Here is a 23,098-nt window from a genome sequence, read left to right as displayed (position 1 = left end):
TTCAATTTGACTTTTTGAAAATAATTTTATTAGTCTGGTACAGATAAATGATCAATTTTATCCTGAAAAGGATTGCAGTGGAGTAAGCACATTATCTGTTCACAATTTTACTCTTCACAAAATAGGATATCACTAAATGGTATTTCATGAGCTGACTCCCAAATTAAATGAATTGAAACTGGCAAAAAAGTTTTTTAAAAAACAAGAAAAAATATCAAGAAAAACACCCCTTCTTGCACAATCTGTTCGGCCTGGCTCTTCACCTTCTAAAATCAGAATTTATGAGGTATGGTATTTAATGGAAGGCGGGGGAGCGACATCTTATATAGGACATGAATAAGATAAGTAGAAAGGCAAAGATAATAACATGTCAGTTTTTGAATGTTTCCAGACACCAACGCTAGGAAGCAAAGACAAGCTTTAATACAACTTTCACGCATCTGACCTGGGTGTGGAATCCACATTTTCAGTTTGACAGAAAGGGTAGTTTTTGAGAGATTGGCTACATAGCAACAATGAAGAGACTGAAAACTAATAATTATTTTTATACAAGAAGGCTAGAGTTTTACAGTGCTCAGACTGACACGTAATATGAAATCAACCGAAAAGGTCTTGCCAATTTTATTTTAAAATGAAATCAAATCAGCTTAGAATTAATAGTTACATAAGACAGACCATGTATTATCTTAAACATAAATCTGCATTAACATGAGGAGAAACTCTTAGAATATTCTAAGTCCTGCAAGAGCCTCTTCTAGAACAATAATCCTGCATGGACATCTCCAAAACATCAAAACAAGTTCATCCAGCCAAAATGACAGAACAAAAAGTACAAAAAGATTTGAAATCCTGCATTAGAAATACAAATTTTGTTTGATGAATTCTTGCAGTTCCTCCTGTAAAAGAGGCTGCAGACAGATTTTTTTCCTGGGTTAACCAAGGATGTACATTGTAAGGGGCAGAAACACAAAGCAGGCGTACCATACCTCTCTACATGAAATATTACAAAATTAATTCAAATAACCCAGAAAAAATTCCAGGCTCTGACAAAGCAAACACAGATACATTTGAGATCATCAGGTAAGACATCCACACATGCACATAAAAACAAAGAACTAGTACTACATTGCATTGAACAAGGAAAATGTCTCTATTTAAAGCCACACTAGATGAAAATAAAACTGTTCTAAGTTTACTGACAAAGGCAGGGTACAGACTGCTATGAAAAGTCCTTCAAGAATATCACTCCACAAAGAACCCCTAAGATGCCTGATGACAAACAATAATATAGCTGCATTTGACAAAATCAAACCACATTTTTCCAACTGCAGCCTTGTTAGTATTTTTAAAATATTTAACACAATTCAATAATTGGAATTTTCATACTTTTGAGACACACATGATTCAACTATACAAAGGTGCAAAGACAAAGTCATCTGGCTAACTGCATTAATCTATGTAGTTCTTAGCCCTCCTTTGCTTCATTGGCAAGAAGATGGGCATAGCAGGCAGGACGGCAAGATAATAATAGTTGGGGACTTTACTAGGAAGAATTTTAAAAAAACATACAATACTACTGCATATTTGCTAAAATGGTACTATATTAAAGGCATCATGCCAACTATGATTATTGAGTTTGGTCTCAGCACAGCCATCAATCTGCGGGCAGGGGTTGGTCCTTACATTTAATGAGATTCTTCATGCTAAATAAGGCAAACCCACACAGCCTTCTAGACCAGAGCTTTCCAAACTGTGTACCATGAAAAGTTAGTGTGTCCGTGCAGGTGTGTCACACAAGTGTAACAAAAAACTTCTGATTCTATGTGAAAGAAGTAATAAATCATGAATTCTTAAAACTATAAACCAAAGATTTTCATGAGATATACATGTGTCCCCATACATTTTGTTATTATAACTTATGTATGCATCCGTATCTTCTGTAAGGGGATAGTTTAACCTCTGGTTTGCTAGTAAAACTGAATTACTGTGTCACAAAATGATGCATGTCTACAAAGTGTGTCACCAACACGAAATATTTGGACAGCTCTGCTCTAGACTTTAATAGATCATTTAGATTCTACAGTAGCTATTAGAAAAATGTATCATGGTTCAATGAATATATCATTCACATGATAAGATGGAAGCCAAAGCTATCAACAGTTGATAAGAAATAGCCATCCAATGCAACCAAACTATTATGGACACAATAAATTAGAAAGCTGCCTTATACTGAGTCAGTATAAAATATAGGTCAGCAAAAACACATTCATTTACTGAGGACACATTCCACTTCTTGGCAGACATATAATCTTACTTCAAACTTACTAAACTGACTTCTTTTTGCAGGTGAATCAGAAGCAATGATCTCCACATATTTGCAGAAAAGCTGGTGATTTTTCAGTTCCAGTTGCAGCTACGTATGCCACAAGGCCTTCAGAAATGGCTTTGTGTGTGGGAAGAGAGGCAATAAAAGCCCCAGTACACATGTAGTATTCCCTTTGGATCCTAGTCTCAATCAGAGTTATTTCTTTACTAAATACCATGCCAGTTCTAGCTGGAAGATCAGACAGGTGAACAGTACATAGCTTACTCTTAAAGCACTTCAACTTTTCCACATTAGCTCTCACCTTGGCCCTTAGTGTTCTATATCTTTTTCAAGTGCTCAGGAATGTGGGTTGTTTGGAAACCCAGATAAAGTTGCTTTGTACAAGTTAAATATCTGATCTGAAAATATCCTTCAGAATAACAATGACAGTGGAAGACAGATTGCACAGAAATGTTAAGATTAATAAAGTTTATAAATGCCACAATGGCAAGTTTATAAATGCCATTCTGTGGCCCTCTTTGCTGAATCCTAAACATATTCCAATAATAATTGGATTAGCATGTTGAGTAACGAATGATGTAGGAACCAAAACTGATAGAGCTTAAGCTTTTCTCCTGCCTGCCTAACGATAGCACCAAGGAAGAATAAATTAACCCAATTTGGATCTTATCTGGGTTACAGCTCATGGAAAACTGTAGAGGAGCTTCTCATTGTCCAATCTCAGGAAACCATCTGCAAGCTCTGAGAAGTTGCACCCTTTTGCCCTTTAGATGGCTTCTTTTCACCTAAGGCTTGACCGATATTGAAAAACTTCCTCTGTCCTTCAAGAGACAAGAATATCTAGCAACTTAGGACAGCCTGGTGCAGTTATGAACCCAGTCCCACTTTCTGGGAGAAAATGCTTTCACTCTTTCAACGTTGACTTCAAACTTAAAAAGAAATGTCAGATCAAGCTTTTAGGGGTTCTCCTCTAACCGTCTAGGTTTGCCTTTCTCCCAGAAGAGATTAATCAGCGAGATAAGTTGCTGGTGTAGATGCTCTACGAAAAAGGAGACTGGAGCCTCTGAAAAGTTGTCCCTAGGAAGACAAGAGGACACAGTTATGGGGGGCTATTTACTGGGATCTACACCCCTCTCCTGTCTTTGTCAGGAATAGCAGCCTCCTATGCGCTGACAAAGCAAGTAATATAACAGATGAAGCAATTAATATAACAACCACACAGGCCCCTCGTGCTACAATGAAACCCCATGGCTTGGAGAGGATGTCATACCATTGTGAAGCATTTGTGTTACTGGATAAGGATAATATTTGCACGTTTCAATTCACTGATAGACAAAGTCAGATGTGACATGATTACACTATGACATCAGCAGGCACACCATTTGCAGAAATAAAATCCAGCTGTAGACACAAGTCCTAAATTCATCATCTTCAGAAAGTACGCTATGCCTTGGTTTCAAGTTTTAAAAACTTTGTACTGATCTAGTTTTTCATATTGTTTATAAGATCTGCATATTTTCATATTGTTTTTCATATTGTTTATAAGATCTGCAGTAAGAGCAACCCTATAAACATTATTCCACTATGTGGATTTAACAGACATTCAAACAAGATGAAAGACTGAGAGAAGAGCAGGGAACACAACAGTGGAGGTATGCAAGAGGGAAAACCCCCTGAAAGGTTTTGAAATAAATTATGTTCATATGCCAACTCATCCCACATGTAGAAAAGCTGCACAAATCAAGTAAGGCATGTGTATGCAATGCAGGACAGACAGAAAGAACAAGCAGAATACAGTGAATGCACTCTCTGAAGCCAGCTGCAACCTGTGTGGCTTACGCTGCCATTTGATAATATAATCTGAAGATTTTTTTCCCTTAAAGAAGCCAACATTAATAGAGGGGATAGAATTTCTGAACTTCAGAAGATGAATAGTTGGGAGAAAATAACTCTGGGAACATAAGACACAAATACTAGGACATATATATCAAGAAAATTAAGGCAAAGATGTGCCACTCTCAGTGTCAGGTGCTGTCTCCATTCCTCTCAGAACTCTGGAAAATTGTTTCATTGTTTTGCTTCTCAGTCCCCTCCAAATTCTCAGAGTGGGGGAATGATGTAAGAAAAGGCAAATTGCACCTAAGGAAGAATCCAGGCCAAATGGCATTTGATTTTCCATAAACAGCAGCATCAAAGAGTAAAATAGGAATTTTTTTTGGCCAAAATTAAGTTGGCAGAAGGACTGGGATAAAGTCCCTTTGGACACATATGTACTGAGTCTGCACTTTGACAAATCTGAGATAAAAGCTGAAAGACTGCAAAGTATCGATTTGTGAGTATGTAAAATGAGGAAAATTTCTGCTAAGCATTTGCAGTAATAGCAGAGTTTGGAGACAAAAGGACAAACGTAAAATCAGAGAGAAGGTGCAATTTAGAAAATTGTATTTAAAATTAAAGAAATTAGCTACAATCATATTACAAATGGATTAGAATAAATAGCAGACTCAAGTAGTGGGAAAAGGCAATCTTAAGGTCATCATGTATTTAATTACTTTTATCTCTTATTTTACACACATCTAGAAAACCACAAATCATATAACTTAGGACTGAAAAACATACTTGGAATTGATTAGGAACAACGTCACTGGTTAGATATCAAGGGTGTTGATATGTCTAAAGGAAGGAGTTTTATCTTTATTTGGATATGAATGCTGTCTGACACTACAGAAGACAGTATGTTCAATTGCTTATCAATAGCAAAATGTTATGGGAAAGGCAATAGGTGAGATCATGCAATGGAGAGTAAGAAACACTGAGATGACTGTGGTGGAGGAAAAACACAAATCTAGAATGAAATTGTCCCCACAGGAAAGCATGCCCATTTGGATGGTGGTGGGCAGTATTGTGCTTATGAAGGACACTGGTAGGGGTTGGTGGCTCTAGTACATGTTCGCGGCACTCTCTGTAACCTGCAATGTCTTTGGAGGGAAGGAGGGCCTTCGGTGGCTCCTCAGCAGTAGGGATCATAGCTGTTTGTAGAAGTGGGATCTTCTCTGTGGAAATGGGAGCCCCAACCACACACATACATACATAAAATGGTTAAGGTTTCCCCTGACATTAAGTCTAGTTGTGTCCGACTCTGGGGGTGGTGCTCATTTTCATTTCCAAGCCGAAGAGCTGGCATTATCTGTAGACACCTCCAAGGTCATGTGGCCAGCATGATTGCATGGAGCGCTGTTACCTTACCGCAGAAGTGGTACCTATTGATCTACACACATTTGCATGTTTTCAAACTGCTAGGTTGGCAGAAGCTGGGGCTGACAGTGGGAGCTCACCCTGCTCCCCAGATACAAACCACCAACCTTTCGGTCAGCAAGTTTAGCAGCTCAGCACTTTAACCCACTGCACGAACAGGGGCAATTTTAATATAGATATAGATAAATACATATATGACTGGAGTTATACTTAAAAATGTACCTGTTCTGACTGAACTTAAGAAGAAACCTACAGAACCTATCTTGTTTGTAACTTAGGGACTGCCTGTAGTTATGATTTCTTTCATTCTGACTCAGAAAAAAGGGACCACACAATTGTGAAATCCATCAGAGCAAGAAAGGCCATGGCTAGCAACCAGAGATTTTCATCTTTTCTCTGGATAATGCCAATTCAGGCTACAAATTGCTACTCACCTGAGCACTGAGGTGTTTCCAACAATGAATCCAAGAGGGAAATACAGGAGCATATGGAGGAAGGCCAGCAAGTAACCTGTACAACAAACAGGAAGAAAGAGAGCATACAAATAATGCACAGCTGATGGAGATAAACAAACAAGACTTAGACAGGAACATGCATCATTATTGCTCTCAGATGCTATCATTATTCAATTGCAAATGAATGCTTTGTGTTCTAAAACAGGGTAATAGGTAACTGAAAAATGTGCCATGTGGGTGTTGTACAAACTATATGTACTTCAAAAATATGAGCAAAATGTTACTCACTTGGTCAAGATTGTTTTATATCAGATGGATAACATTTTATTCTAGCATTTTTTTAACAAGAACAGCAATGAAAAAATTATTTGCTTCACATTCTCATTATTCTGGTGATGAAAAGTATAACTTTTTCATGTTTCTATATGCAAAAGTTAAGTCTCTAGTACAGGAAAAATTAAGGGATGAACTGACGTATAGAAAACAACTCACTACATGTTATAAACTGAATTGTATTAAGGAGTGAAATCACATACCCACAGTTGTTCACTGCCATGAGATCTCCCACAAGAAGAAAAGGGTATGTCAGAACACTCACGGCAATCTGAAACAAAGAAATGGCTCAGGCAACCTCAGCTAATCAGGACAGGAAGACAAAAAAATGAGCAAAAAGACTTTATACAAAAGAATGAAAACTAGAATAGGTTGTAATGTTTTGTGAATTCAACAAGGTAAGTTTTTGGATCAGAGGATGCTTGACCTCTAGTTACAACAGAAAGTAATACAACAGGCCAAAGATAATGATCAGAAGTATCAGAAAAAATTGCAGTTAAGGGATGGAAGATACCCAATACCAAAGCCATTCAACATCAAAGCCACCCATTCCTTTACGTATTCTGAAAACAGATCTCCATACAGAAAAGATAAGCTGTAATAGCAGCATGTACTTGATTAATTGTGGGATTATTTGATTTTGGCTTGACAGCAAAGGAATTTTCTCAAGCAATGAGGAATCACTTGATCAATCAGAAAATATTAAAGAATAATTAATAGGCCACTACAATTTGCAGATTGATAGAACTTGCAGATATAAGAATCAATGCCTTTCTTTTAAATCACCTGACATAGCTCAGGTAGGTGAGATTTTAAGAGTTATACTTATTATAAAACAAGATGCAGGTAAGTATTGATGGTCAGCCTGGAGGCTGCCTATCAATGTTCCAAGTCAAGGTACACGGCTTCAATTTGAAGCTCGCTCTCAAAATAAGTTGCTGCTATTCAGTGCTTATACAAAGGTATAACCTAATGTACACTGTTGTACACAGAACAAGGAAGATGCACAAACACATAGATATGCACAAATATAGAGCCATGAACTTAAATTTCCCAATGGAAGCAACTGCTTACATACCCCCATTACAAACTTGGTGTAACTTCTGATCACGGAGGCCTGGCTGAACTGAAAAGAAATCAGAAGTGTCTTGAAACCAATGACATCAGAGGCATTATGTGAGTACAGGTGAGTACATCAATGTTAGAAAAAGTACAAAGTAACTAGTAGAGGTATATCCATTAAAATCCAGTCAGAATGTGAGCCACATAGCTGGCAACACCATTTCAGACTGATGTAAGGCATAATACTTGCAATTAATTTGAAGTTAACATTTACATTTTTGTACATTTTTATTGTATTGCTTTCTAAGTGTGAGGCACTTTGGATCTCAGTTCTGAGAAAACTGTAGGGTACAAAAAAACAAACAATTTCTCCCATGGAAATAATCTTTGTCACACTCCACTTGGCTTAAAATTTGATTTTCTGTCAAAAACAAAATAGGCTTCATTAAAAAAACTATTGGCTCCACAAAATATATTTGAATCTTTTTTGATATTTTCTTACAGGTTAATAATGCACATAGGAAGGCAATTAGAGAAGCTATTTGCACATAGTAGAAGGACCTGGCTAGAATATGTCCAAGAGTCCCACCACGGGAATACATTCTAAATGGCTCATCTTTGGAAATTTACCTCCAAGCTAAACACTGTTAAAGAATTAACATCATTATATTTACCATATTAATAAGGCATGCTTATTTTAAGCTATGGCAGGTATTGGCAACTTGTGGCCTCTCAAATGTTAGACTCCAACTCTTATTAGTCTCAGCAACTACATCCAAAGATAAAGATGAGCAACCTCTTTAGTTTTCAGGGAAATAGTGGGATATGTTTTTTCAGAATCAAGACAGCAATTCAGCAAAGTTTATGGCAATTTGGGTGTCCAATGCAGCCCTCTGTCTATGGGATGTTGCATATGTCTGCTCTTACTCTACAAGACATTGAATGTTTGCCACCTCTTTGTTGCGAACCGCTCTGAGTCCCTTTGGGAAGATAAAACGGTATATAAATAAAGTTGTTGTTGTTGTTGTTGTTGTTATTATTGCAAGAAACTAAGTAAATTCAGAAAAATCAGAACTCACATTGTCATCCACAGCATAGGTGTTGATAAGGTGAGCAAGAAGATTGCAGCACCACAGAAAAATAACATCACCTAGGATATGAGGAATCAATCCTCTGGAAAGCAAGGAAAAAGACCAAATAAAATAAGATTCTTGAATTCAACTCTAAGTATTTACAAAATGACAGAAGTCACACCTTTATTTGCTATAAGTATGAACTCTGTACATGGAGTGAAAAGATTATGCTAAGTTATGGTGACTAAATCAAAGTTAAATAGCCTTGGTGTATTTGTGTGTTAAACGTTGTTTGTCAAACTGGCATTGAATGTTTGCCATATATGTGTTGACTGTAATCCGCCCTGAGTCCCCTGCGGGGTGAGAAGGGCGGAATATAAGAACTTTAAATAAATAAATAAAATGTGGAACTCGTTTCCAAAAGGTACCAAATCCATCTGAACAAAGTTTACAGGATTCAGAGAAAAAAACATGCCGAGAATATGCATTATTTTACTATACAATGCAATTTCCAAGCCATGTAACAAAGTGATTTTAATAAGTTTTGATCTGTACATAATATTCTACACCTAGCCAACAATGTGCTGCCAGCTACAACTCATATTTCAATACTTTTGGATTCGGTATCTTCTGGAAACAAACTCCACAAATGTGCCACATACACATAGAAAAAGAAAGATACCAATCATTCAAAGTCTCTACTGTGCCACAATGAGAGACAAAAAAAATCACCCCAAATGTTAGTGAACTGAGAACTCAAAACTTTTAAGTGAGGTGTGGATAACCTGTGGTCCTCTTTATGTTGTACAACCCCAATTTCCACCATCCAAAGTCCAAATAACGTGGGATTGATGGTGATGGGCATGTATATTTAAAGGATTACAGGTTCCAAATTTCAATTCTATATGTTACAGCAATAGCAGTAGCTCCATAAGCTTTTGAATAAAGGAATAATAATTACATTAATGGGTCAATTAAATTCAGTGGAAAATTCATTCAAGTCATCCACCATGCACTTATCTACTAGACCAGCACAAGTTTAGGTAATACAAAGCCTTTGGCTATATGCGTCATTGTATTAAATTACAGCATTCATTCATTCAAGTTCTCACAAAAAACTGGCAATCAAGGAAATTAACAACAATAAATTACAAATAAATGTAAAGATGTAATATACCAACACACAAGTCAGTTTAAAAACAAAGTAACAAAAGTAAACACACGTCTAGCCAGCTAGCAAATCAGTTAAATGTTAAAAAATCTATCTGAACAAAAGCTTCAGATAGATTCAAATGTGAAGACATTGATTTTGCTTCCCTTTGGCAGTGCGTTTCAGAACATGATGTGGTGACTGGGAAACTCTCATGTCTACGATGCACATGCCTCTGATAATGGTCAAACCAAGACAACAGCCTTCTCCATGTTGTCGCTGTTATACGCCACCAAGTTGGCTTCTATTTAATAATTTCCCCACCTCTATGCACAAATTGCTAAACAGTTGTTTTCAATATTCTGACCATGTTTCCGTCACTTTTAAACTTTTGCTTGTGGTCCATCTTTAACCGTTTGAAGTGATTCATCAGTCATCCAATTAAGCTTTTATTTCTTTTTGACCAAAGAAAGTCTTTCAAACATTTTTCTCCAACTAGTTTTGGTTCAGTTTATTTAGTCTGTTACACTTAATATTGCATATCTGTTCTTTCTATGGTCTTTAAATTCTAAAAAGGTGTCTTTAAAATGTATTTTGGGGATATGGTGCTATTTAATGTGCTATATATACTTTTAAAACTTTATTCTATTTTTTCATTATTTGTGCCACAATCTGTCATTGGCCCATTTTTTTACAGAAAAAATAGAACTTCTCCACCTTCTTTTTTCCAATTATTTGATTTGTATTCTGGTCACTTGCTGATCCCCACACTGTTTTAAGAAGAGGGCTACTTGCTTCTAGTAACCAGGCCTAGTCAATATGTGTCTGTAGCCTTGGAGAAAAAGCTGGCATTTCCAGATATTTTTCAAAGGTAGTCCCATGAACATTAGAGTAGTCCATGAGACTTTTACAACAGGAAAAGAATGAAAAAATTACTATATTGCGTCTTGTGTCACTCCAGCCCTGATAACTGCTTAGTAAGCTAATAGGGACTGGTGGAACTCAATGGCAATACTCTCAATTACCTGGAAGGCTCACACTTGTTTCTTATTAATTATAACTTCTATCAGAACTCTATGTTTCATCTATTTATATGGATTTGTTACCTCCTCTATACCTTTAAAATCTCTGTTCTTCCAGTTTCTGAACTCTCCAGTCTTTTTGTAGGCCCTATAAAATTAGATCAGCCCTATAGTCAACTTTACAAGTATTTTTAGCAAGCAACAATGATATGACATTTTCCTTAAGAGCACATGTTGTTTATTTTATTTATTTAACTTGTATCCTGTCTTTCTCCTGGCACAGGACCCAAGACTGCTTACACTATATATTAAATCAAAGAACAGTAAGAGTATATGAATAACACATTTTAAAAAAATAAATTAACAATTAAGTCAAAGCATTAATATCTAAAACACATTTGAAACGGTTTTTTAAAACCCACCACACTGTATTAATAAGCCTTTTTCATTTAACCATTTTCTCCTGTTAGAAAATGATCCTGAAAGAGTCTGTTTCAAATGGAATCATCACACATAATTCAAAGGTTTTAAGAGAAAAAAAATCTGACAACCCAGAAGAGTTCCATAGTGTGACCAGATAGTCTGGTGCTTTCCCCTGTTTCTAGCCACTGCAGCAATCCCCACCCTCAAATTATAAGAACTCAAAAGAACACAACTAATTCATTTCATGTAATGCTAAATAATAGCTGTCAAGATGAATTCAGCCATATGTGGTCAAATGCTTTCATGGCCAGAAAAACGGGTTACTGTGAATTTTCTGGGCTGTATGGCCATGTTCCAGAAGTATTCTCTATTATAGCAGGTATCTTCAGAGGTTGAGAGGTCTGTTAGAAACTAAGCAAGTGAGGTTTATATCTGTGGAATGTTCAGGGTGAGAGAAAAAACTCTTCTCTGCTTGTTTAAAAAAACCCTCTAAATTAAAGACAGTAAATAAAGAGCAACACTGAAAAAACAGGGGAAATCCAGAAACGAATCAATCAGGGCCAGGTAACACCTCCAAACAAAGGATTCTCCCAGGCACTAACAAGCCAGGATTTGAAGCTGCAAGGCCATAATATGCTATCAAGGTTGCCAGTTGCAACACTCACACTTTCTTCAAGCAGACAAGAGTTCATTCTCCCACCCTGGAGATTTCACAGATATATAAACTTTACTTGCCAAGTTTTCACAGATCCCTCAACCTCTGAGGACACCTGCCTTAGATGTGGGGGAAAAGTCAGGAGAGAATGCTTCTGGAACATGGCCATACAGCTGGGAAAACTCACAGCAACCCAGTGAATTCAGAAAAACTAGTACTTATTAAAAAGTATTTACAGACAAAATAAGTTCTGTTAATCTCCTTATCACTGCTTTGATTACGTGAACACTAGTAATTATTTTATTTTTCTCAAACAGTAAGTCTTGTACTTCTTCCAGACAAATGCAAGGAGCTATCCCAGGATCGATTAATTATTTCAGGAGTTCTTCTCATTTCTAAATGATATACAGAGGATACTAGCAGCTGACCAAGTTAGGTTGCAGATTGTAAATACCTGCCCACTCTGGTATCTCTATGCAAAGCCTCAGAATCTCAAAAGGGTCTCCAGTTGGGCAGAAGCACAGATTATGTAAGCAATGCTGATCTTCAAATTATGAGCAAGGTAAAGAGTAACCTCCTTTTTCTACTGGCAAATTACTATTCTGAAAAAGAATTTATTTTCTCATATTTATGATAACTGATTACAGAGAAAGTTCAGATTTAATAAGATTTGTTAGGGAATCAGATAGACTCACGTACGCAAAGAACCCCCAAAGTCCTTCTTCTTTCCAAATTGTCCCAATAGAGCTAAATACACCCCTGTTGAAAAAAGAACATGTTTAGATACCAGGGATTAGTCATATGCCTCTTCAGTCTGCAGCAAATAACAGCAGGAGTATGTTTTGATATGGGAAACAATAATAGTATACATTTCCTGGAAAACAGTGGCATTATCACTCCACTACACAGAGCAAGAGAAACGAGGGGTATCAGAAGCATTACTTCTTGAAATCTACAATGATAAGCCACAGACAACACAAAACTATTTGTGCAGTTCCGACTGGAGGTCTCAGTAAGAAAAATCAAGATCTATTCAGTTAAAAAATAGCTTTAGGAAGACACTGTAAACAACGAATTCTTATTTCCCCCTGGTAAAAAGTGTGCTAAAAAGAGTTGACATCATACAGTTGAAATACATCCGAAGTTATTTAACTCTTGCATTTGCAAGTAGTCGAGTGTAGTAGGATGGACAAATTCTTTTTCTTTTCCACAACAATCACTTCCCTCCACTCCCCCAAATACAATTTTAATCTGTCCTGGCTATAACCAACACTCCACTATGATAAGTGGTCTTCACCCATTCAGGGTTTTGCAAAGCTATGGTTACAACTGAACCGGCAGATATAAACCGGTTTCTTTTTCCACACATTTTGATATTATATTGATACTAAATTTGCCCAAAGAAATACTAGATTGCTTGTGTGCTCACAGCATTTATGCATTTTATATATAAAGACAGTGGACTATGGGAAGAAAATTGTAAACTCTAAGAATGCAAAAGTTTATACTAAGCAAAAAAAAAAAATAGATCTTAGCTTCCTTGCTACTTTTCTCATAGCCATCTCTACTATAACAAGACAATTTCACCTGTACTTGACTTCTCGTCCTACAAACTGGACCATACAGCGCATAGAAATTACTGCAATAGACAGAAAAAAGAAAAACACAGTCAACTGCAAAAACACTCCATCCCATCAATTGACACAGCACTTTTAAGCATGAACTATTAGCATTCTATCAGATACTATTAGCCCGGCAGATACCATTTTCCATGCACTATCCTTAATCAAAATATAAAGTATCTGCCCAAAGGTGAGGAATCAATGTGGCAAGAATCAAGTCTTGGACAACCATAAGGACTTAAATTCAGTTGTGTCATGAATTATTACAATTAAATCCTACTGTGTCAGGTATGTGAAACAACTTGGTGTGAAAAAAACTGTCAAATGAAGATCTAACACAAGGAGCTCTGCTTCATTTGTATACTGAACTGTGTAAAAGATAGGTGCAAATTTATCCATTTGCAGCAACAGTCGAAAGTGATATTTCATCCTAGTTTTAACACCTAAAGAGGGGAAATTGTTTTCTGCTGCTGGAAATATTATCTCACTATTGAATTGTTCAAACTGAAGCTGTCAAGCTTAGAGTTATCTTTCCTAATCTTGTACTAAAAACTATTTTAAAGTGAACGAAGAAAACTAGAAAAGGGGACAAAGTAAGAACAGAATGTAATACTCACCATGCAGGGGATGAGAGATAAACCGGGATACACATTGCATCATCATCTCATGAGAAGTCTGATAAAACAAATCAATAAAGGACAATGTGAATCAGCTTTTGAGAAATAGCTCCAATTGTTTTCCCCCATGGATACCTAAATCTATGGATGCTAATATCCCATTATATACAGTGGCATTGTAAAATGGCAAAATCAAGAACTTGCTTTTGGGATTTAAAAAATGTATTTCCAACAGTAATCTTTTAATACAGAGGACCATACTTATAAAAGTACTAAGCAGAAGACTGAACAGAAAAAAGCTGTAGGTGTCACCTCTTTTGCTACTTTTCGGAGGGAGGTTTTCACATCATCCCTGTTAGAAACATGTTCCATATCCTCCAAAGGAAAGGCCTGGGATGTAAAAGAGAGAAGTAAAAAGAAGTAAAGATTAAATTAGCCTCCTTTCACTTAGATGGACTACAACACCTGAACTATCACTAAGATATTGTCACTGTGGATATTCCCAACACCATAGCAGATAAATATAGATGTGAGGAAATGAAAAGTAATAACACCTGTATTTTATTTATTTAAGTTGGTGCCTTGTTTTTCTCCCATATGGGACCCAAAGGGACTCACACCATACATTAAGACAATATCACTATAAAAAACCCATTGAAAACAAAAATTAAGAATAAATATAATCCAACAAAATATTAATTTAACACAATTAAAAGTACATTAAAACCCATTATACTAACCAAACTAGATTAAAAATGTAAGGCTGTTTAAAAGAGAAAATCTTGATTTGCTGGCAGGCAGTGAGAAAGGAGGAAGCCAAACAAGCCTCGTTGGCAAAGTTCCACAGCCCGGAAGCAGCCATTGAGAAGGCTCTCTTTCAGGTCCTCCTCAGTTGAGTCTGTGATGGGGCAGAGAGAATGCCCACCCCTGAAGATCTTAAAATTTGGGCAGGTTCGCATAGGGAAGGACAATCTTTCAGATATCCTGGACTTAAGTTGTATAGGGCTTTATAAGTAAAAACCAATACTTTTAAACCTTGCTGGAAACTGAGTCTATATGTTGTTCTTAATCCCCAAAAAGTTAAAGTAGAGTGGATAAGATAGTTCCCCCATGTCTTCATAAAATCCCTTTAGTGAGATTAGGCTAAGAGATCATATCCTGACTTAGACCATATGTGACCTACACAAAGGGTGCAATGTTTTGAACTCAAGCAACCACGTTCAACTTTGCTTTCCTTTTTCATTTCAGTCCCCCCCCCCCCCCCAGGTGATCACTTGTGGTCAAATATGACTGTCTTCCAAAGGTAGTCTTGGTGGTGGGTCCATAAATGACTGTGAAGACCAATTCTGCATCCACATGGTCTTTCACAGCAGTGATTCGGGCATTCAAACAAAGTGACCAGTCCAGCAAAGTTGATAGCAAAGAATCATTGCCTCAATGGTGGTGGTTTTTGCTTCTTTCAGAATGCTAACCTTTGTCCTCCTGTCTCCCACGAGATTTGCAGGATTTTTCAAAGGCAAAGCTGATGGAATCTTTCCTGAAGTCAAGAATGACATTTTATTTATTTATTTATTTGCTTTATTTCTATACCGCATTTTTCAGCCCAAACAGGTGACTCAGGTGGCCCATGTTTTGCACGCATACAATAGAATTGGAAGGATAATAGCTTAACAAACAAGCATCTTGGTATCCCAACCCTGCTATATGCCTGCGAAACATGGACTGTCTACAGACGTCACATGCAACTCCTGGAATGATTCCATCAGCGTTGCCTCCGGAAAATCCTGCAAATCTCTTGGGAAGACAGGCAGACAAACGACAGCATGCTGGAAGAAGCAAAGACCACCAGCACTGAAGCGATGGTCCTCTGCCATCAACTCTGATGGACCGGCCACATTGTCCTGATGCCCGACCATCGTTTTCCCAAAGCAGTTGCTCTACTCCGAACTCAAGAATGGAAAACGGAATGTTGGTGGACAGGAAAAGAGATTTAAAGATGGCCTCAAAGCCAACCTTAAAAACTCTGGCATAGACACGGAGAACTGGGAAGCCCTGGCCCTTGAGCGCTTCAGCTGGAGGTGAGCTGTGACCAGCAGTGCTGCAGAATTTGAAGAGGCACAAATGGGGGGTGAAAGAGAGAAACGTGCCAAGAGGAAGGCGCGTCAAGCCAATCCCGACCGGGACTGCCTTCCACCTGGAAACCAATGCCCTCACTGCGGAAGAAGATGCAGATCAAGAATAGGGCTCCACAGCCACCTACAGACTCACAAGAATTCTGATCCTGGAAGACTATCCTACTCGGCCAACGAGGGATCGCCTAAGTAAGTAAGTAAGTAAGTAATCCCAACAAATGTCCTGACTCTTGAACACTTGATCCTTAATTTGAAAAAAATGCTGCATCCGCAGAGCTCAGATGGCATTATATTTCATCTTTGATGTAGACTTTTGTTGATAAATGGCTGCCTAGGTAGCAGAAATGGGCAACATTTTTTAGTGTTAAATGAGAGTCCAAGCTTTTCATATGCTTCTCTGAAGGGATTTAAAGTGGCTTGTAGCTCTTCTATTGAATGAGCACAGATTACATTATCATCAGCATACTGGAGTTTTATAACGTAAGTTGTTGTTACCATACTTTTAGCTTTCAGCCTGCTAGGATTAAAGAGCTTGCCATCTGTCCGATAGGTGATTTCCGCACTGATGGGAAGATTCCCATCAACAAGGTGTAGAATCATAGTGATGAAAGCAGAAAACAATGTTGGGGCAATAATGGATCCATACTGGATACCTGATCCCATTTTTGTTTCCTTCACTCCTAAGGATTTTCCCTCCTAATGAAACACAGAAGAAATTTGCATCTGTCCTTGAGAAGTTCCCTCTTGGAAGCATACATGAGGTTTCTGTTCATTACCCTGGGTTGAAAGCAATAGCTGCTCATGAAAAAGCATGTATCACCAACTTGTAAAGGAGCATGAACGAGCTTTTCCTCTAAGCAAAGAAGAGAAGGAGGTGGAAGCCTGCTGTCAAATCAGACCATGTTGAGCTTTTGGAACTTTGCTGCAGACAGCAGGAGGGAATGGAGTGGAAGGCCGCCAACTTCTCTTGGCAGAAGACAGACTAGCACTGCTCCCATCCATAATGAGGAGCTGTCACGAAAGATTAGAAAACTGAAATCAAAGCCCCACTGTCAGAGGCAAAGTAGGCCAAAAAATGTCAAGCTAACAGCCTTTCACAGGAAATGAAAAATTACTATGAAAGAATCAGCACCTCATTATTTTGGTGTGGTTGAAAGCATGAAGACATTCTTAAAGCAGCCTGATAGTGACTTGTTAATTAATTTAAAATGTGGTCCAGAAGAGCCATCAGTATCTGATGGTAGCAAAAATATGTGAGGGATTCAGAAGACTGTTCACGTTATTTTTAAACAAAGTTAAGAACAAGATTTGAGGGACACCCTTTACCATGATGTTATTGGAACTCGGTACCTCGGGGTACATAAAACAATATGCTATGTCTGATTAAAGGCAAACAGACCAGCCGCCACAGTCAGAGTAAGTGCTTGAGCATTTGAAGTGCAGCCCTTTTCAAAAGTCAGTAGGCAGGGATATAACTATAACCTTCACTCAAATGAAGTGTTCAGCTAATTTAAAAAACAACATCCAAAACAGATACCTGGAGAGCAGGCTTGAACCTTACCTTCTTCACTCGCCCTCGGCTTATGGTGGATAAAGTGCTAGAGAGAATGCGAGGACTAAGGCCACGAAAAAGTCCCTTTTTCCCATCCACTTCCACAATGTGTCTGGCTAGGAAAGAAAAGATGGTGGTATTACGTTGTTATCAGTCATCAGCATCACTATCACTCAGCTGAGTAAATATCTACTTTAACCAATACATATAATATCAGAGGTTTTGACTGCTTGCTGGCACTGTAGAATACATACCCGTCTGCCACATTTAACTGCCATGGCGGTTTTGGGATGTTCAGTTTGTTGAAGGATCAACATTCTTTGGGCAGAGGAGGCAAAGGGCCTTATACAACTACAACCCCCACAATTCCACAGAATTAAAGATATGGCAGTTGAATGGTGTCAAACTGCATTAATTCTAGAGTGTAGATGTGGCCAAAGATACTTCAAAAGGGAGAAAATCTAATATTATCTACCAGTGATTAAATACCTTAAAGGGTTAACATTTTACTGGGTTATGTCAGCATGAAGATTCTGTCTTACTTGCCTTCTTCCACCCCAAAGGGTTCATCTCATAAACTTTAAGATGTTTTGAGATGAATTTTACAGAAACCACATTGTTTTTACAACAGAAAGAAAAAACTCAAATGCATCCTTAGTATATTTTCTGATGTTGTTGCTTTTATTTGTTTCTTTTTATTTTGTTGTGTGTGTTTTAATCCGTATTTTTGGGCTTGTCCCCTTGTAAGCCACCCTGAGTCCCTTCGGGGAGATGGCGGTGGGCTACAAAAATAAATTTGTTGTTGTTGTTACTATTATTATAATAATTATATAACAGTTGAATTGTTAGAGCAACAATTTTGCAATCCTTACATCTACAATATATTTTGCATTAAAAAACCCTTATCGTTTAGCTATTCAATTTATTCTATTAACTATGGTTTTTAAAAGGAATATAGTATACAGACCCAATTAAAGTTCCATTATACCAAATACAGTTTTACTGATCAATAGCACAGGGCAATCCCTTAAAAAGTAATAGAATATTGTTCATAATTCTGTCCCCTGACCCCCTCCCCCAAAGATGCTGAGGTGCCCCTATAAATTATTCTTGTTTTACAAAAATAAATTGTATGCATCTTATCTGCAATTGCCATACCAATACCTATACAATATTTTAAGGCATGATTTGGCTCTTCATCCAATAACTAATATGCTAATAAAAGTGTAAACATTCTCATCTTAGGGCCCTTCCACACAGCCATATAACCCAGAATGTTAAGGCAGAAAATCCCACAATATCTGCTTTGAACTGGGTTATCTGAGTCCATGCTGCCATATATTCCAGTTCAAAGCAGATAAGTGGGGTATTATTCAGCTGTGTGGAAGGGGTTAAACTGGTGTCTCAAAAATAGAAACCTGTGTAATCATGGAATAGTTTTGATGGGTTTAACTCTCACTGGATATATGTATTTCAGGGACCCAAGCTGTGCTTTATGCAACATACACATTTTTAAAAAACATGTAAGTATCAACAATTATTTGACAGATCTTGTGGCCTCCCTCTTATGGAGATAAAGAACACAATAAACAGGACAGAGGGCAAAGGGAATTGCCTATTGGACTTTTACAAAAACCAGGATCATAGGAGTGAAGCAACTCAGTTGCATACAAACAAGTTTATTCTCAATAAATAACTACAGAATTGCATTCTTGCAAGTACGGATTTTAAAAAAAAAACCAAATCCATAAGGGATATGTAATTAAGAAGACCTGGAACCCTATACAACTTGTGTTTTTGCTTTCTGACTCTCCTTCCACACAGCTGTATAAAATCAACATTGAATTGGATTATATGGCAGTGTGGATTCAAATATTCCAGTTCTATGAAGACATTGTGGATTATCTGTCTTGATATTCTGGGTTATATGACTGTGTGGAAGGGCCCTTAGAATCTTGTGATTCTTGCAAGAGTAACACCAGTAACTCAAACCAAGAGCACTCCAAAGACTATTCCTCACGCACCATTTATATTCTTATAAAAGAAGTATTATACTTAGAAATGACATTTGTTAATAAAATAACGGATTCATCTGCATCACATTAGCACTTTACTACTGCTGACTTCTGTATTTGAATTTTGCATTATCCTTATTGGATTACAGACAAAACTGAAATTATTAGTGCATGCTCACCATATGTAAAAAAGCCAGGAAGGTAAAGTACTTTACTTCCCAAAATGTTTCTCCCAACAGTTGGAGGTAGAGGCTCATGTCCGACCTTTAAAAGAAACACCAGTAAGATAGAAACTTATTCTGCAAATAAATCTGCTCCTCGTCCAAATCTTGATTAATGTTTCCATCCTATATTGTGGGTGAAAAACACTTCAGATGTTGTTTGATTCCAACTCTCATCAACTCTGGCCCATTTATAACCCATCAACATCTAGAGCAGTGGTTCTCCACCTGGGGTCCCCAGATGTTTTTGGCCTTCAACTCCCAGAAATCCTAACAGCTGGTAAACTGGCTGGGATTTCTGGGAGTTGTAGGCCAAAACACCTGGGGACCCACAGGTTGAAAATTAATGATCTAGAAGGTCACAGGTTTCCCAGCCCTGCCCTTTATAGAAGCTACTGCTGCTTCCTTTTTTTCAATTGCTTCTATAGTCATTTCTCCCAAAACTTTTGGCTGCCCCGAGTCCCCCTTTGAGAGGGGGGGGGGAAGGGTGGGGTAGAAATGCATGAAATAAATAAACTTTTATGAAATTGTATCCTCGTTTGCAGGCACTGTCTTACCATACATTCTTTACCAAATACAATAATCTATTCAAATTAACAATACATCTGCATGAGTTTCACATCTGATGTTGCTACTCATATCTCTTTGGAACATTTCTGAAAAAGTGAGTCTACCAAAATGAATTATGTAGCCAAGCAAATCTTCTTAATACATATCAATGTCTGCTTTTTTGTGTGTTAATAAACTGCCTGTGAATAACTAGCTGGAAGATTCACCAGCAGGAAGGCACTTCCTAAAAAATTTAAATCGTAAGCTAAGATACACACCTGCAAGCTTGCTGACACGTCTAATCAAAAGCAACAGCCAGGCTTTGAAGTTGCAAGGCTATGTAAATGCAGGCATTCCAAAATCTGAAAACATCCGATATCCAAAACACTACAAGTTCTAAGCATTTTTGGATAAGGGTTACTTGTCCTGTGCCTTTTTTTTTATGAAGCATTAACTTGCCCACCCTAAGTGGTAGCCCAATATTATGGGTCCTTTTATAATAAACAGTAATAGTGCTGTTGATTCTGCTGTTGTGAATCAGCTGTTGTGGCAGCAGCCTTCATGATTTGATCAGGGATCACCCATAAATGCAAATTTCAGGATTCCAACAGGATGCTGTCAACACAATTAAATCAGGACAATAGCATTATAATTGCTCAATGCTACTGAACCCTGGGAGTTGCAGCCTGCCAAGATCTTTAGCCTTCTCTTCCAAAAAAGTGCCAGTACTTCGCCAAACTACAACTCTCGGCAACAGTATGATAGCTGGGTCCCAATGCTACACTGCTCGCGCAATGCGAGTCTGAATTAGGGAAATATGTCCAGGAGTGAGTGCATTGAGTGAGAGATGCAGCTGCGGTGAAGTTGTTTATTTATTTATTTATTTATTTATAGTGTCAGGAGCAGACCAAACAGTTGCATTGCATTTTTTAACAAACAGACGAACAGAACACAAAGTCTGCAAGCTTGGTAGTTGATTAAATGTCCTTTGACCAGTATCTGGCCACTTGGGAGTGCCTCTGGTGTTGCTGCAAGAAGGTCCTCCATTGTGCATGTGGCAGGGCTCAGGTTGCATTGCAGCAGGGGGTCTGTAGTTTGCTCTTCTCCACACTCACATGTCGTGGATTCCACTTTGTAGCCCCATTTCTTAAGGTGGAGTCGTTGCAATGGAAGAAAGGACAAAAAGGAGGGGGTAATACTCTTACATTACCTCACCCTTATCCTGCCCCTCCTGAGTTAAATTACTTCACTGCTATCCTGTCGCAGCTGCGTCTCTCACTTGCTCTGCTGTCTCGTGCATATTAATTCTGATTTGCATTGCGCAAATAGCGTAGGGTCCCAGCTATCATACTTTTGCCCAACTCCCAGCATTCCATAGCATGGAGCCAGGGCAGTTAACGTGGTGTCAAACTGCTTTCGTGGTGTCAAACTGCTTTCGTTCGAGACAAGTGTATGCATCCTAAGGCACAAAATTACACTCACTGGTCCTCGGAGGATTCATCCATACTGTAGAAATAATGGAGTTTGACACCGCTTCCACTGCCTTGGCTCACTGCTATGGAATCCTGGGATCTCCAGTTTGATAAGACACCTTATAAAGCGAAAACTCCATAGGAATGAGCCGTGGCAGTTCAAGTGGAATCCAAGGGCATTGTGCCCTATGAAAAACCCCTTCAACACCAAAGAAGACCCAAGGACTCAAGGCGCCTTCCAGGAGTCTACCTACGAGGCCTGGCTGCTCCTCAACCGCTCCCAGGCAACCCCGGAGGCCCCCATGCTGCCCACCTGGACCAGGAGCTTCACGTAGAGCAGCGGGTGGCTCAAGGCCGTGAAGCCGGCGCTCAGAGCCACGAAAAGGGCGTCGGCCCCCTCCGCAGGCCCCGGCCCCACGCCAGGAGCCGCCTGGGGCAGCCTGGGCCCCACCACCACCGCCGCCATCCCTCCGCCTCCCCTCCGTCAGGGAAGTGGGCTTCCGGGTACAACAACAACAACGGCGCCCCGTCGCTGTCACATGACTGGGCGCGTCGGGTCAGCTGGCCTCTGCGTCATTATGTCACGCAAAGGCGGAGGACTGTCCATAGCGCAGGAAACAAGTTTCTCTTTCTGCATAGAGATAGAATATTGTAGAGTGACGGCAAAGTAGAGTACAACAGGAGTTTCCGCGTTTCTTTCCTAGTTTTTTTTCCTCTGTAGGGCAAAGGTGGTCACTTTCCAATAGCTAGCAAAATTCAGCATTGTAATGTTAGCATTTGCAAGTGCATTGGATCTGCATTATGTGGTAAGTGTAGATCTATATAATATAGTTTACACTGAAGGGCATTATATGGGCCACTAATCTATATAAATACAAATATAGACACATGCATATACACACACACACAAAACACATATACACAGCCTGGGCCATAGCAACACATAACAGGGGACTACTAGTCTATATAAATAAAAAGATAATGTTAGTTTGTGGGATTAACAAAACTCAAAACCACTGGGCAAATTGATACCAAATTTGGACACAATACACCGGTCAGGTCCATGAGTGACCATCACTCATAAAAACACAGAAATACACAGCAGAAGGCACTTCAAAAGCCAATTTAAAAAATACATTACAACGCATGCACAAAACCACATAT

General features: G+C 38.4%; 1 protein-coding gene across 1 annotated transcript; it reads right to left on the bottom strand.

Annotated features, from left to right (window-relative positions):
• Window positions 1-5: 5 nt before the first annotated feature.
• Window positions 6-22,499, bottom strand: MTCH1 (mitochondrial carrier 1). Its single transcript, XM_060773161.2, has 12 exons — window positions 22,248-22,499; window positions 19,872-19,956; window positions 17,687-17,793; window positions 14,306-14,383; window positions 13,994-14,051; window positions 13,342-13,393; window positions 12,454-12,513; window positions 8,511-8,604; window positions 7,448-7,495; window positions 6,573-6,640; window positions 6,016-6,091; window positions 6-3,403 (listed from the first exon to the last, which is right to left on the bottom strand). The coding sequence occupies exons 1-12, from the start codon at window positions 22,398-22,400 to the stop codon at window positions 3,332-3,334; spliced, it is 951 nt and encodes a 316-aa protein (XP_060629144.2). The 5' UTR covers window positions 22,401-22,499; the 3' UTR covers window positions 6-3,331.
• Between the last annotated feature and the right edge of the window lie 599 nt (window positions 22,500-23,098).

The sequence above is a fragment of the Anolis sagrei genome, chromosome 4 (assembly GCF_037176765.1).
Source record: "Anolis sagrei isolate rAnoSag1 chromosome 4, rAnoSag1.mat, whole genome shotgun sequence".
Taxonomy (NCBI): Eukaryota; Metazoa; Chordata; class Lepidosauria; order Squamata; family Dactyloidae; genus Anolis; species Anolis sagrei.
This window is presented reverse-complemented; position numbering and strand designations above follow the sequence as displayed.

Excerpts from the sequence above, each read along its gene's own strand:
- MTCH1 (XM_060773161.2), bottom strand. The coding sequence starts at position 22,400 with ATGGCGGCGGTGGTGGTGGGGCCCAGGCTGCCCCAGGCGGCTCCTGGC. Across the intron at positions 14,384-17,686 it reads GCCGAGGGCGAGTGAAGAAG|GCCTTTCCTTTGGAGGATAT; the intron begins GTAAGGTTCAAG and ends TTTACATCCCAG. Across the intron at positions 3,404-6,015 it reads GGAAACACCTCAGTGCTCAG|GGACAACTTTTCAGAGGCTC; the intron begins GTGAGTAGCAAT and ends TTGTCTTCCTAG.